The sequence below is a fragment of the Citrus sinensis genome, chromosome 7 (assembly GCF_022201045.2).
Source record: "Citrus sinensis cultivar Valencia sweet orange chromosome 7, DVS_A1.0, whole genome shotgun sequence".
Taxonomy (NCBI): domain Eukaryota; kingdom Viridiplantae; phylum Streptophyta; class Magnoliopsida; order Sapindales; family Rutaceae; genus Citrus; species Citrus sinensis.
The window spans coordinates 28,420,001-28,434,066 of NC_068562.1; the positions used below are offsets into that span (position 1 = coordinate 28,420,001).

The 14,066-nt window shown below is 35.2% G+C and overlaps 2 protein-coding genes across 5 annotated transcripts in view; one reads left to right on the forward strand and one right to left on the reverse strand.

Moving 5' to 3' along the window:
- Positions 1-5,119, forward strand: part of LOC102611229 (uncharacterized) — a 5,531-nt gene extending 412 nt beyond the window's left edge. The window contains exons 3-13 of one of the 3 annotated variants that reach the window (XM_015530057.3): positions 270-439; positions 569-977; positions 1,220-1,315; positions 1,423-1,575; positions 1,717-1,794; positions 2,635-2,727; positions 2,811-2,930; positions 3,501-3,578; positions 3,724-3,903; positions 4,576-4,686; positions 4,762-5,119. In XM_015530057.3, coding sequence (XP_015385543.1) covers positions 270-439; positions 569-977; positions 1,220-1,315; positions 1,423-1,575; positions 1,717-1,794; positions 2,635-2,727; positions 2,811-2,930; positions 3,501-3,578; positions 3,724-3,903; positions 4,576-4,686; positions 4,762-4,995 — 1,722 coding nt within the window. In that variant the 3' untranslated portion in view covers positions 4,996-5,119. Of the gene's footprint in view, positions 1-269; positions 978-1,219; positions 1,316-1,422; positions 1,576-1,716; positions 1,795-2,634; positions 2,728-2,810; positions 2,931-3,500; positions 3,579-3,723; positions 3,904-4,575; positions 4,687-4,761 lie in introns of all 3 variants that reach the window. The other 2 variants (XM_015530009.3, XM_006464222.3) reach the window with 2 other exon arrangements.
- A 361-nt stretch (positions 5,120-5,480) lies between these two features.
- LOC102610717 (protein SIEL) lies at positions 5,481-10,669 on the reverse strand. Of its 2 annotated transcripts, XM_025098521.2 has the most exons (8): positions 9,878-10,669; positions 9,544-9,777; positions 9,105-9,296; positions 8,675-8,815; positions 8,442-8,531; positions 7,570-8,099; positions 7,083-7,135; positions 6,807-6,981 (listed from the first exon to the last, which is right to left on the reverse strand). In XM_025098521.2, the coding sequence occupies exons 1-8, from the start codon at positions 10,598-10,600 to the stop codon at positions 6,947-6,949; spliced, it is 1,998 nt and encodes a 665-aa protein (XP_024954289.1). In that variant the 5' UTR covers positions 10,601-10,669; the 3' UTR covers positions 6,807-6,946. The 2 variants fall into 2 exon arrangements, with proteins under 2 accessions (XP_006464283.1, XP_024954289.1); XM_006464220.4 differs by having other exon boundaries at positions 5,481-7,135; positions 9,878-10,664.
- Positions 10,670-14,066: the final 3,397 nt, after the last annotated feature.

Sequence of the window (14,066 nt, forward strand, 5' to 3'; positions counted from 1 at the left end):
AGTATCATTCAACCGAAGCACTTTGGCACTTCTGCTCATTGGTGCTTCCTGCAGAAGTGCTTTTCTAAGAAGTACTTTTACGTGCTTTTTTGGTTCAGAAAGGCGTTATTGTTAAAACTCGGCAATAGTTTTATAACTTTCTTTCTAAATCTCACTTCTTTGTGAGTGTATTTCTGTCTGTATTGTTGATTGATTTGGTAATATAGATACAGTCATTGTGTACATAAGATATGCTCCTTATTTGCTTATGGTTGACAAACTTGCAACAGCTTCCCTCAATTATTTCGGCAAGAAAGGAATATTCAACTGCTTCCCAAAAAAATGTGTCCCCAAAACCTGGTCCCACAGGCAAGCCACCGGAATCAGGGAGCAACTTTTCACCAATTATTTTTGGAGCTACTGTTGTTGTTGGTGTCGGTTTAATAGCTTATCAGAATGGGTATTTGGACCAATATATTGATATAGAGAAAGAAAAACACAGTTCTCTTGATTCATCTAAGTTTAGAAAAGATAAAAACGATGTGAAGGATGATCATCATGTGGCTGAGCCTGTGGTTTTTTCCCACAGTGATGAAGAGCCTAAGACATCAATTTCTGCTGTGGAGCAAGCTATGCAGAGTGTTGAGCCTCATAAAGATATTCGCCAGCCTGAAGCTTTAAGCAAAACGCCAGTTGAAGATCAGCCTCATCTGCAAGATAAAGTAGAATTGACACCTCAAGATCAGACAGTGGCAGTGAAGGAGAAAGATGCGGCTGAAAATTCAAATAAAAGCATAGAATCCCGTGAACCCAGCACAAGTCCTCCTGTATCATCTGAAGGAAGTGTTGAGGTGGAAAGCTCCGAGTCAAAAAGCAGCAAGGAAAAAGATGAAAATGTTCAAGGCACAGGAATACTTAGCCAGATGAGTGCGGCTTCTGAAAAAGATGAGCAGAAAGCATTTCCACAACAGTCCATTATCATAGAAGACAAATCTGAGGTACCTTTGGATATTACTATATTAGTTTTTCTTTAGCATATGCACAACCATTAATTGTACATTTCTTATAAGATTGATGGTGCAGGAGGTGGTGGCAGCCTGGCGGGTTTTCCCCCTTTTATTTGCGTTTATTGTTTATATTGTTATACTTCTTGTACTTCCCTGATCTAAAATCCTCTATAAAAATCTGTTTGTTGCATTGGCTATAAAATGATGATGATTCTGGTATGTTTTTATCACAGAATGAGTTAAGCAACAGTGCAGAATCACCGGCTTCTCTCCTTGATGCATATCACCTAAGGGATAAAATTGATGAGGGCATCGACAAAGCAACGGAGGTTTATGATAAGCTTTCTTTGCGCATTATTCTATGCATACATTGTACTTTTACATTGAAGAAGATTGTCTGATTATATATGTTTTATCTTCGTTTCTCAATTTGTAGGATTTTATTAATGTAATGGAGGAGTTGAATAATGGTTACCTATCCAAGGATGGCAAAGTGGTGCTTGACTTTTTACAAGCAATTCATGCTGCTGAACAAAGACAGGCTGAATTAGATGGTCGTGCTTTTGCCGAGGAAAAAAGAGCATTGAAGGTCTGGATTATCTTTATGCTTGGAATAGATTATCACGTGCATGATCTAAACCACTGACTAACTTCTACCAGCTTCTTGTCGTAACATTCTTGTTCCCGTTTTAATCTTGCTTATCTTACTGCTTCTTTTTCCCTTTTTCAGGAGAAGTATGAAAAGGAATTGAGGGATTCAAGGGCCAGGGAACTTATGCGTACAGAAGAGGCAGCAATATTAGAGAAGGTTATACACCTTTCTGTTCTTAATAGTACTTGGCATATGATGTATCTTTTCCACGTTTTTCAACTTTAGGCTTATTAAATAACTGTTAATCCCTACATGCATCTTTAAATGCCTTTTTGACACAATAGTACACTTGTTACATGTAGACACTTAATACTTCTTTCGCTACTTGTTTGTGCAAGGTAATATTGGTGTAGTGACAACTAGACTACTATTTGTGCATTAGCATGTAGCAAGTTCATGTAAGCCAAATATTGGACTACTTCTTCCAAATCATTGTTGTTTGCCAATTCAATCTCTAATTTTGGCAATTTACACTTGCTGGCTAATAATATTCCATCCGTCCGTAGATCTAATTGTATCACTGCATGTCGATCTTCATCTTCTCAGTCACTTTCTTGTTTTTTGTTTATAAGTATCTTACAGCTTTGAGTAATAGCACATCTTCTCAGACCTTTAATCAACCAAGAGGGGAAGAGGGAAGCCTGAATATCAATGAGTGACTTGATGCTTCTATTCTGAAATATTAATTATATCTTGTAATCACCGGACAGTGGGCACCGGCAATCTAAATACATGTTCTGAAGTTGCACTGCATGGAAAATGTCCATGTTAGGTGACAAGTTTTATATAAAGCTCTCATCTTCTCACTAGCGCTAGGGAAATTTTTCCCTGTCATACCTTTCAGATATATCAAAAAGCGTAAGGGAGTGATGGTTTGAAAAATATAACCTGGTTATAGGAGCCAGATACACCATCAAAAAGAAAAGCAACAGAGAGAGAGAGGATTTGGCTTCTTTTAGGACAATTCTAAGTATATTAAATTTTCTCATTGGGCAGGAATTGAAGAGAGAAAGAGCAAAAGCAGCAGCTACCATCAAGTCACTTCAAGAGAAGATGGAAGAGAAACTTAGGATGGAACTTGAACAGAAGGTGCATTTTTTAGTTTTTTTCTGTAAAAAGCAATGGTTTTAGTAACCCATTAACTCAAGTTGCTGTTATTGGAATAACTGCAGGAAAATGAAGCAGAGTCAAAACTGAAAAATGCTCTTGAGTTGGCAAAAGCAGAAATAGCTGCATCAATTGCGCGTGAGAAGGTAGCACAGATTGAGAAAATGGCAGAAGCAAATCTCCATGTAAGAGTTTTGATCAAATATGATGATTACTGATGAATACATTCTTTATATTATGATCCTAAATTACTATTTTTCAAGCAAGATATCAACTCTTTGAGTGAAGAATGTTTTATGGAAATTCTCCAACAGAAGTACATCTTTATGAAAATTCTGTGAAGAATTTTGATTTTGCAATATGTTTATTAAGGAAAAGATACCAAGAAAGGGTGTTAATATTAATAACAACTGAGTCTAGAGATCAGGTCAAGTGTTTTTCTATTGTTTAAAGTATTCAGATGCTGTCTAGAGTTTTAGCACAGTAAAAAAAGGGAAAGAAGAGAATGATTTGCGATCATAAATTGCAGCTTGGTAGAAGTGGATGCCTTTTTAGTTGCTTGGATGAATTCAACTTTACATGTTTGATGGTGTCTTGTATACGCATGTCTGCATATTTTCATTAGTAGGATGCATTTCACATTGTGCTCAAATTTGCTGGTATTTTTCCATGTCTTTTATCACTTTTTAACTGTTGAATATTGTGATTTTTCTGTAATGGGTAGTATGATATAATTTGAATTCTTCTTTGCACAGATAAATGCTTTGTGCATGGCGTTTTATGCACGTTCTGAAGAGGCTCGTAAAAGTTACTTTGCCCACAAGCTTGCTTTGGTGAGTTCCAACACTATAAGCTGCTGTTCGTCATTATTATTTTCTTTTGTTCTCTTTTTGGGCAATACACCTTCTCATTTTAAAGTTTGAAGATGTTGATCGTTATTGCTAGTCTCTAAAGTCAGATTGCTATCAATTATTTTAGGGTGCACTGGCTTTGGAAGATGCACTTTCCAGAGGATTACCAATTCAAAAAGAAATAGATACTCTCTATACCTATCTTGATGGCATTGAAAAAGACTGTGTCTTAGACTTGGTCTTATCGTCCCTTCCAGAAGAAACACGATACCATGGGACAGAAACACTGCTGCAATTGAACCAGAAGGTAAAACTTGTGATACAATTATGTGTGGTTAAATAAGGTTAAATGGTGTTGTGGGAATGAGTGGCATCTGCAATGCAAGTTTTATTCGACATAACACAAATTTATATGATAGAATTCATTCCCAACAGCAATTACATGACATCTGCATCCATTTCACATATTAAGTAAAATAGGAGAAAGGAACAAAATACACTTTCAACCACCAGACTGCTTGCACAAAAAAGCCAGTACCTATGTAAGAGGCAAACAATGTGGATCCCACAACTTTTGCTAAGGCAATAAATTGCGTGCTATGTGTATAATGGAATAGACCGAGAATGAATAAGGTGATTATATTGATATAATCCTTTTATCTTGTGTAGCCAACTAGAGAAAGGGAGAAAAAGAGAATCAACTTAGCTTCTGGAATAGGATCCTTTATTTTTCCTTTGTTCACTGTTAATTTTCCAGTCTGGTTTACATAAAATTTTCGTCAAGCCTAGCACGGTTTTGCCACTTCAATGTGTTAGAACCAATTTTTAAAATATTTTCTTGCAAGATACATTTGTTTATTTCACCAACTGCAATTTTGTTTCTGATATATTTATGTTTTTTTTCTTTTCAGAATATCCATTAGATAATTTTGAAGTAGTATTCTACTAAATTGTTTTATCCTGGCCTTTCCCATTGCAGTTTGATGCCTTGAAAGGGACTCTACGCCACTTCAGCCTGATTCCACCAGGCGGCGGTGGTATTTTGACACATTCTTTAGCACATATTGCATCTTGGTTAAAGGTACATCAAGTAAGAGGTCTGTCTATAATAGTCGCATTGCAACTCATTTGTCATTACCAATATTTCTTCACAATTGTCATTTAGGTAAAAGAAGCCGACCGAGCTAATGATGGGATTGAGTCCGTCATTTGTAGAGTTGAGAGTTATTTGCGTGAAGGGAAACTTGCTGAAGCAGCAGATGCTCTTGAAGAAGGCGTTAGAGGTAGCCAAGCTGAGGAGATAGTTATTGATTGGGTGAGGCGAGCGAGGAACAGGGCCATCACGGAACAAGGCCTAACATTCCTTCAATCATACGCTACTTGTCTAAGTATTGCTTAAAGAGTTATCGAACTTGGCTCGTTTCTTTGTTTCAAACATAGGTGTATACGATACTAAAATTCATTGGTTGAGCGGCTAACCGTATAAAAAGTTTTTTGGGTTCATCACCCATCACCCATAAGAAGATCAACAGTGACAGTTCCTGTTGAGGAACTAACTATAAGAATTGCAAAACATTTCTTTCCTGAAATTTTGTAGATCCAAAGCTCCGAATAAAATTTTGCGTTTGTCCTTACAATCAAAAGATCTTGTTCTCGCTTTTACGCTTGCAATCAAAAGATACTGTGTTTGTCCATTAATTATGAACATTGACATTTGTTGGTTCTTGGTAATCTTTGTCGTTTCCCTACAAGGATATCCTCCTTTTTTATGAAGACACATCCAAATTCTTCTCGCAGAGAATCAAAAAAAAAAATACACTTCCGAGAAGACATCTACCAAGTTCTTCGACGGCACTATAAATGTATATCAAATATAACATATGGTATTGAAAACCAAAATGCATTTGATTGTTTTACCTTACTACAGTAGTACTTAATTGCCACGTCTATCATATATCCCATAAATTAAAAAACGTAACAAACGTTGTATAGGCATGGATAGTCGTCTTGTTCCCAGGGATCAATTGATACAGAAGAGGACTTTCCTTCAGAAAGAATTGGCAGGTAGTCAATTTTTCACGGGGAACAACTCAAAATAATCAGCTTTCCCATCATTTGCAATAGCATGACCATTCCACAAAAGAAAATAACTGTCTCGCCACTACAGCCCTGAAGGAACCCCACAACCTCTAAAGGCATGTACTTCAATAATCTCACCAAGATATCAAGCTTTCCAACACTAGATAGCTGTAATTACACTAGATTCACAAGCGACCTTCTGACAACAACTAGTCCCTTTCTTATGTCCATTCCATATAGTTAATACACATTTTTTGTTTCCAAGCAAAAGGAAAAATGAGTGCCCTTCTGACCAACAAAATAGGTTGATTTACCTTCTCAAGAAATGAACTCAACCAGACATCTAATTTAGAAGAAAAATTAACATCTTCAACTAATTTATTACAGCCAGGCTGGATATATATTTTCACTAGATCTGTAAACATCCAATGGAAGAAAATCAGTCTATCACTGGGAATGCCGAGAGCTTAATGCAATGGCCATGCTCTCGTAGATTTTCAAACAATCTACCAAACCAAGATTATGTAGGGAAAAATCATCCTCTAGAAACCCTGGAAAAGTAAACTTCTTTTTCATTGCAAAGATATGCTAGGGCACGTTTCGGTCCTCCATTGCCCTTGACTGAATGTATATCTTCAAATAAACATTCCATACCAATACAAACGCTCAGAGTGAAAGATGCTGCCTTTGGTGTTCTATAAAAAGGTGCAACGTATGTAAATTTCTTGGCATCTTTGCAGCCACCAAGTAAGTTCGAATCTAGAAATACAAATTGAGTGGTCTCATCACTCATAGTCATCCTGAGCCACAACCTATTCACACTCGAGATATGATACAAAGTGATCTCAAAGGGTATAGAAACTGGGAGTCCTGAGACAAAAATAACAGGATTTTCAGAACTATTATCAGGAACACCCAATTCTGCATGTACCTGCTCAAGTCTTCCATGAAACACAAGTTGACTCAGAGAGAAGGAATTGAGTAATTGATTGAACAGAAATGGCCTGTAGGAAGTATGACTAGTAGAAATGTTGATCTCAAATAATGATTTCTTCACTGCAGTTACGAAATTCGATGGTTCAGTGGATCCTTGCTGATGGAGAAATTCTAAATGTGAAATTGTAGAAGATAGGTTCCTCATGGTGGTATAGTAGAAGCAGATTTCGAATTTGGACAATCTCAATAAACAAGAGATCAGCATCAGCTCTAAGACATGCAATTCCTCTTCTTTAGACAATCCAAGAAACCTACACCCGAGTTCTCTCAGACTCCTATCCAATTTTCCTAGTAGAAACTCCAATTCTCCCTGCTCATAATGATGAATATTTTTAGCGGGCACAAATTGCTCCCAGACCTTAGTAAGCAGTTTCAGTACCTTGAAATATTGCAAGCTAAATAATAACGCACCATCAAATCCACGGGATTCAGCTTTAAATGTTAACACTTCTTCCTTGCAAGCCCTGAAATAGTCAAAAATATGAAAATTAATAGCACATAATAGATGTAGACAAATATGACAAGTCTTCTCTTAGTAGGTAATTCTATAATTAACACACCTTAAGTTCAGCCATGTATCTAAAGTAGCATAACTAGAAAATTCCACATACTTCACACTCAGATAATGAATAGGATTTATCTCAGGCTATGATGTTTTTATCAGGTTGAGTGGCAGATATCGCCCGACTCATGAAGCTGTCTGAAAAGCCATGAACCATGTGCAAATCACAATAGGAATTTTTTTTTTAATGGTAACTGTCTTGAAAAACACCTTAGCTTATCTCTAGTAGAGGTCATTTGAACAATGATTTGCATGTCAAAACAAACAAAATTTTTTTTACACACACAGCATGGAAAAGCCAGAAAACATTAAGGTATAGGTGACTACATTACAAACCTCAATATCCGCAAAGCCTCCTTTGAGAATCCAGATTGTACCAATGACCAGACATTCCTGACCTTTGCAAGCACAAGATTCAAAGCCTTCCATATCTCATCCTCCTCTTCCAGCTGGCAACGTGATGTCACTGTCTCCTTCAGCTTGCCATGTATCCAAGATCGACTTTTAGAGTCTTCATCACCGCTTTTCTGCACGTGAATATCTGCCCCAATACTAACCTCAGTGGGGCAATTTGGGTCATCACTTTTAGCTTCATGCAAGGGAGCGTCTTCCCCTTTGAAATTGGCCTCAGAAAAATTGGACAATCTACTGCATAAAGACAAGTAGGCCAAGAGGGAATGTTGGTTCATAACATCACTTAAAGCATAAGAAATCCTCCCCAGCAATGTAACTGCATATGAAAATATCTGAGGCGGAATGCTGCGGACATTTTGTTCGCATGAGAGGGGAACTGAGATGGCCAACACCAGAAATGCAGCTACTCTAGCATTATCAAAGCCAAGTTTGTCATCAGAATCTGGCTCTATCTGAAATGGGGAAGCACAAATTCAGGAAATTAGCAAATATAACTTAATCTGGAAACGTGTTACGAACACAATGCAACAGAAAGTAAAAATAAATAAGATGCACACAGGAAAAGAAGGTATAGTACAGCAGCATTGAGCATTTCTGTTGGAAACTTAACGAGAAGTATTAATCATAGCATAAAACCCACTTTCTCTCATAAGACGAGAAACTTCATACACAATGACTCATCTATAAAATCCTATATCTCCATGGAATTTAAGTTAGGGCAGCAATTAGTAGAGGGAGAGTCCATCTCCATCAAAATTGTAGACCCAGAATTGCACATAAAGATCCAACCTCACCTCTTGACAAACCTCCTTGATGATGCACGCTGCAAAGTTCCCATGACTTCGACCAATAAAAAACAAAACAGAAAAAACATCAGCTTCGTCCTACGGAAAACATAAAAAGAGTTAAAAAGAAGAAATGGGTTAAAAAAATATAAACATAGATCAACTACCATTTAAAAGCATGCATAAGTAGAATTGTTTTCCGAATATCCATAATAAAATTCCATAGCAAAGAAGCAGCAGACCTGTGGATAAATCTTCAAGTTTTCAAGCAGCCCATCAATAAATAGTCTAAAAAACTCCAATTTGGGTGTCTTCACTAATTTTAGTATTTTTCTTGCTGCACATCTCACAAGTTCACAGTTGTCAACTAGAGTACCAAGAAACTGCCAAGTGAAATAATGGTAACTCATTAAATGACTGTCTGTCGGTTCACCATTTTCAAAGAAAGCATGATGGCTACTAAAGGGTGCCTCTCCTTTACACAGCATTCAGCAAGATAATATTTCCACAATAAATATGACCATTTTGCCAAGATCAACAAATAAAGCCACTTGAACAGCAAATCCTACCCCGACCATATGCAACTTATATCCCTCTTGGGAAAAAGGATTAGATTGAGCACACAATGTATATACATGCATGTTTTGTACAGAGATAAGACAGGAGACTTACCATGTGCATGTGTTTGTCTTCCAAATTTAGATGTTCACAGGTTACCATAATATGCATTGTTTCCAAAGCTTGTAGCCGGACAGTCACTGAATCATCATTCAGCATGTCCACCAGAAGGTTTAAAGCTTCTCCAGCAAATTTTTCAGAAAGGATTACAAGTGAACCCAAGGAAGAACAAGCAGATTTACGCACCTTCAAATTAAGCACAGATTGTATCACAATCATGATGAACCTATGCTCAAAATGCCTTTGAACCGAACAAAATAAATTGAACACATCTTTAAAAAAATAAACTCTGCTATATGATCGTTTTATTGTCAAAAGTGTCACAGCAAGTATATCTATACATGTACCTGTACACACAGACATAGACATAAAACACCCATAAATGTCAAAGTAGTGAGATTAAAGTGGAACAACTACAATTAACAATTCTTACCTCGTAAAATTCATCCTCAAACCCATGCACAAAAGTCCCAGCAGCAGCCGATGCTGAAATTTCGAAGCACTCTGCAGCACCCAGACTATGAAATTTCTTCTCTTTCGTGGCCCCTAAAACCTTCTTACATAGAGTTTGCAATAAGACAATCTCAGATATCATTCCTACTTTCCCAAGAGCATTAAAAGCTTCAACTCTGACCTCCATTCTCATATCTCTTATCATTGAACATAGCTGAAAACACACATGCCACGAGAAATATACTTATGAATGTATAAAGGAACAACTTATGAAAGTACAGCAAATTTATAGTATAGTTTTACCAAAGAAATACCTGGATAAATACTACGTCTGAACAATCTATTCGATTCTTCTCGTCGATGCATGCTATAAGCATTTTCCCCCATTCACTGACCACGCGAACGGCGGCACACCTAACGCAATCTTCGTGATCGCGTAGAAGCTCAACGGCACGGCAACAACATCCTTGAATCAAATCAACGTCCTCAAAAACGACATGTTTTAACAAACAAACCAAGCCATTCAAAGCAGCTTCTCTTACGTACGGATACGGATCCTTCGTCAACCCTAAACACACGGTGAACAACAAATGCGGCCGTACGTTAAACCTCTCGGCGTTTCTAAGCAACCAAAGCCGTACGGACACGGAAGAAGCGAAACAGAGCGAAACGAAGAAGCGATCGTCGACGGTGTGGTCGGAGATAACTGCGAGTGCGGCGGCGGCGGCGGCGGCGAGACGAGGGGAAGAGGAGGAGAAGAGGAGAGAGTTGGAACGGAGCGAGTTGGATATGAGAGGAGAGAAGTGAGGGTGACGGAGTGAGAGACCGGCGAGGAGAGTGAGCTCATGGTGGCGAGTGAGTGAGTCAGAATCCGTAAGTTGGAGAGAGCGAGTTAGGGTTTCGAGGAGCGAAGAGAGAGTTGAATTGGAAGTGTTAGGATTATTTATTAGGGAGCGAATTGAAGATAGTGCTCTTAAACTGTGTCGTTTTGAGACAGAGAGCGACTGTTCGCAATTTTGTGCAATTTGTTCCTCCATTCAGTGTGTTGTTAGTTGTTTTCTGTTACTGAAGGCGATGAAGGAGAAAGCAAATGCGCGCCGTTTTATTTGTATTTTCATTTTTCAACTCTCCAATAAAACGCACCGTTCCGTGCTCTTCTTCTTTCTGTTTATATTTTGAAAACCCGATAATTTGTTGGGCTTCTGTTAAGCTTATTCGGCTTTAAAGTAAGCCCAGAGTGTTAATACAAAAATCGAGCCCAGCACTAAAATTCCAAGGAGATGTTAAATTTAAGAGAAATTTGTAACCTACCCCCAAATAAATTAACATTTTGCACCGCGTCCCCAATAAATTTGACTTGTTGCATTGCACACCCAAACAAATTGACATTTTTGCACCACGCCCCCAATTCCGTTATTTTCTCAGTTAAGTTTTACGGTGGAGGGGTAAAATTGGAAGTTTATTCCTTAAATTAATTTTAATGGGAATTCTCTTTATTGTAATTAAAATAAAAATTTTTTAAAAATTAAAGGAAAAATAATAGTGGTGACAATGTACATGTAAAAATAAATTTTTTTATTACAATTAAAATAAAAATCTTTAAAAAATTAAAGGAAAATAATAGTGGTGATAAATGTACATGTAACAAGAATTTTTTTTTATTAAAATTGAAATAAAAATCTTTAAAAAATTAAAGAAAAAATAATAGTGGTGACAATGTACGTGTAACAAGAAATTTTTTTTATTGCAATTGAAATAAAGATCTTTAAAAAAATTAAAGGAAAATAATAGTGGTGACAAATGTACATGTAACAAGAATTTTTTTTATAAAAATTGAAAAAAAATCTTTAAAAAATTAAAGAAAAAATAATAGTGGTGACAATGAACATGTAAGAGGAATTGTTTTTTTTTATTGCAATTGAAACAAAAAACCTTAAAAAATTAAATGAGCTAAAAATTTTGTTTTTTTACATAGAGGGGCATTTTTGTCATTCAATCAAAAGTTAAACGGAGCCGTTAAACTTAACTGAGAAAATAACGGAATTGGGGGCGTGGTGCAAAAATGTCAATTTTTTTGGGTGCGCAGTGCAACAAGTCAAATTTGTTGGGGACGCGGTGCAAAATGTCAATTTATTTGGGGGTAGGTTACAAATTTCCCTAAATTTAAACCCCCCCCCCCCCCTTAATCTTATTTTACCCCGCCACTTCCACTTTTCAGTTAATGTGCATTTGAAATTGAGATTAAACAGTTGTAACTTAAAAGTTATAGCATTAAGTATTTGATAAATACTAACTGTTGTAATTTAAAAATTATATTGATATGATTTTTTATTTATATGATGAAAAATCTACTATATCTTTAATAATTTTATTTAAAATTTATATTTACTACATGTTATTATTATTTTTTCACAGCAGCTGTATCTTAAAAGTTATAGCACCTCAATTCCAAACATGACCTAAAATTTTAAAATAATTTTTAGCATCTATTATACTCTATCTAATCCCTACTCTACCCTTAAGCATTGCTGGATCTCCATCACCTTCGCTGTCGTCGTGTGGGGTGGTGTTATACAAAACTTGGAATTTAGGCATTGGGGCATAGTTGTTTAGAGTCTTCCAAGTATCTGTTCCTTTTACTGAATGGATAAAATTCTTTACTTTAGAACATCAAAGTTGTTCAATTTGATTAATATTGCAGTTCGAAACTGTCTATGTTCTTCAATATTTGAATAGAATGTTAAATTATTAATGACTCCATCCAACTGAAATAATCAAAAATAAACTTGAATGCAACTCCTATCAATTTGCCGAGCATCTTTTATGGCATCATTTTTGCACTGCTCATCCATAATGTGAGAGAAAATTATATTAATTAGATCACCCATTATTAAATGACTTCTTTATCTTTTAATGATTTTGTATCCCTCTTTCATGATTACCGAAGTAAAGTATATAATATTTGAGATGAGATAATCGTTTAAGAGCATCTCCAAAAAACTCTTCAAATAAGATTCTACTTCTTATTTGAAGAGTCGTATCAATATTAAACACTCCAAAAGACACGTTAATTTAGATTCTTCAAATAAGATTTGTTTCTCACTCTTCAATATTGCCGAGTGAGTTTCTCCCTCTTCTATTAATATTTTATTATTATTTATTGAAAAGATAAGACTGCAATAATTATTATTTATGTTTCCTTTAAAAAATAAAATGACAATTCAATTTGATAATGGGAAATATTTGATTAAAATAATATTAATTTATTCTTATTTGGTGAGTCTTTTGGAGGGGATTATATTTTTCTATACACTTATTTGCCACATCAGTAAGCAAATTGAAATTTGAAGAGTAAAATTTAAAGATCCTTTTGGAGATGCTCTAAGAAGTTAAAAGAAATTAGTGTTTATAAAATTAGATAGTCTAAATGTGATTAGTGTATTATTTATCTTTTCAAATAATTTTATAGAATAATAAAAATAGGTATTAGTATAAAAGTAATTAGTTAGGATTGGTGAGATAAAATGAGGGATCAAATATCACCAATCAATTCCAAATTTCTCCAGCATCTCATGTTGATCTATTGCAGGTCATGTGCTCTGACGGTTAATAATAAAAAAAATAAAAAAATTAGAATGCCAATTATTTTGTTTGAGTATATGCTGAAAAAAGAAAATTGCAAATGATTGAGATAATATTACTTGGCAATTTCTGAATCATGTGCTTTGAAGTTTTATATTAATAAACAAAATGTTTATGAAACAAAACATGTGATTTATCTACTTGTATTGTATGGCAGCTAATGATGAACTGGCTGACTTTTGGAAACTTCTTATTCAAGTTTAACTAATATTTTAAAGTCATTTAACCATTATATTTTAGTTATTTAGATTCATTGAGTTAAAGTTTTTAATTCTATAAAGGAGAAAAAGTACTTATAAATCAAATTTTAGAAAAGACATATATACATTCACATTCTAAAAAGTTATTTGACTATACACTTAAGATTAAATTTTGATATTTTAAAATTAATTTTCTTATTTCATAATCATCAAAAATAACTTGTTGACATCCTGAATATAGATGATTTATTAATTTGAAAGGTTGGTTTATTAGTACATACACTATTGGTTTAATTTATTTTTTTAATTGCATCTGATTTATTTTTGCATAATGTCGTCACTTGACTTTAGACCCAAAAAAAATGGATTTTGATTACTCAATACTTGATTTCTATAGTTAATTGTTTTGGGGTGGAGGAGACAATTGAAATGTCAATTTCAACAAATTGGGCAAAATTGGAGATAAAGAAACATACCCACTTAACTAACAAAAGGCAATATATTGCCAAAAAACCATGAACCATTTGACACGAAATTGATGTGATTACTCAGTCTAATCTTTTAATTAATTGACTGATTTTTTTCCTTTTTGGTTATGAGCTTAAATTACAGTCTTAGTCATAAGCAGTTGGAAAATCAACTTCCTTGACACATTATTTAA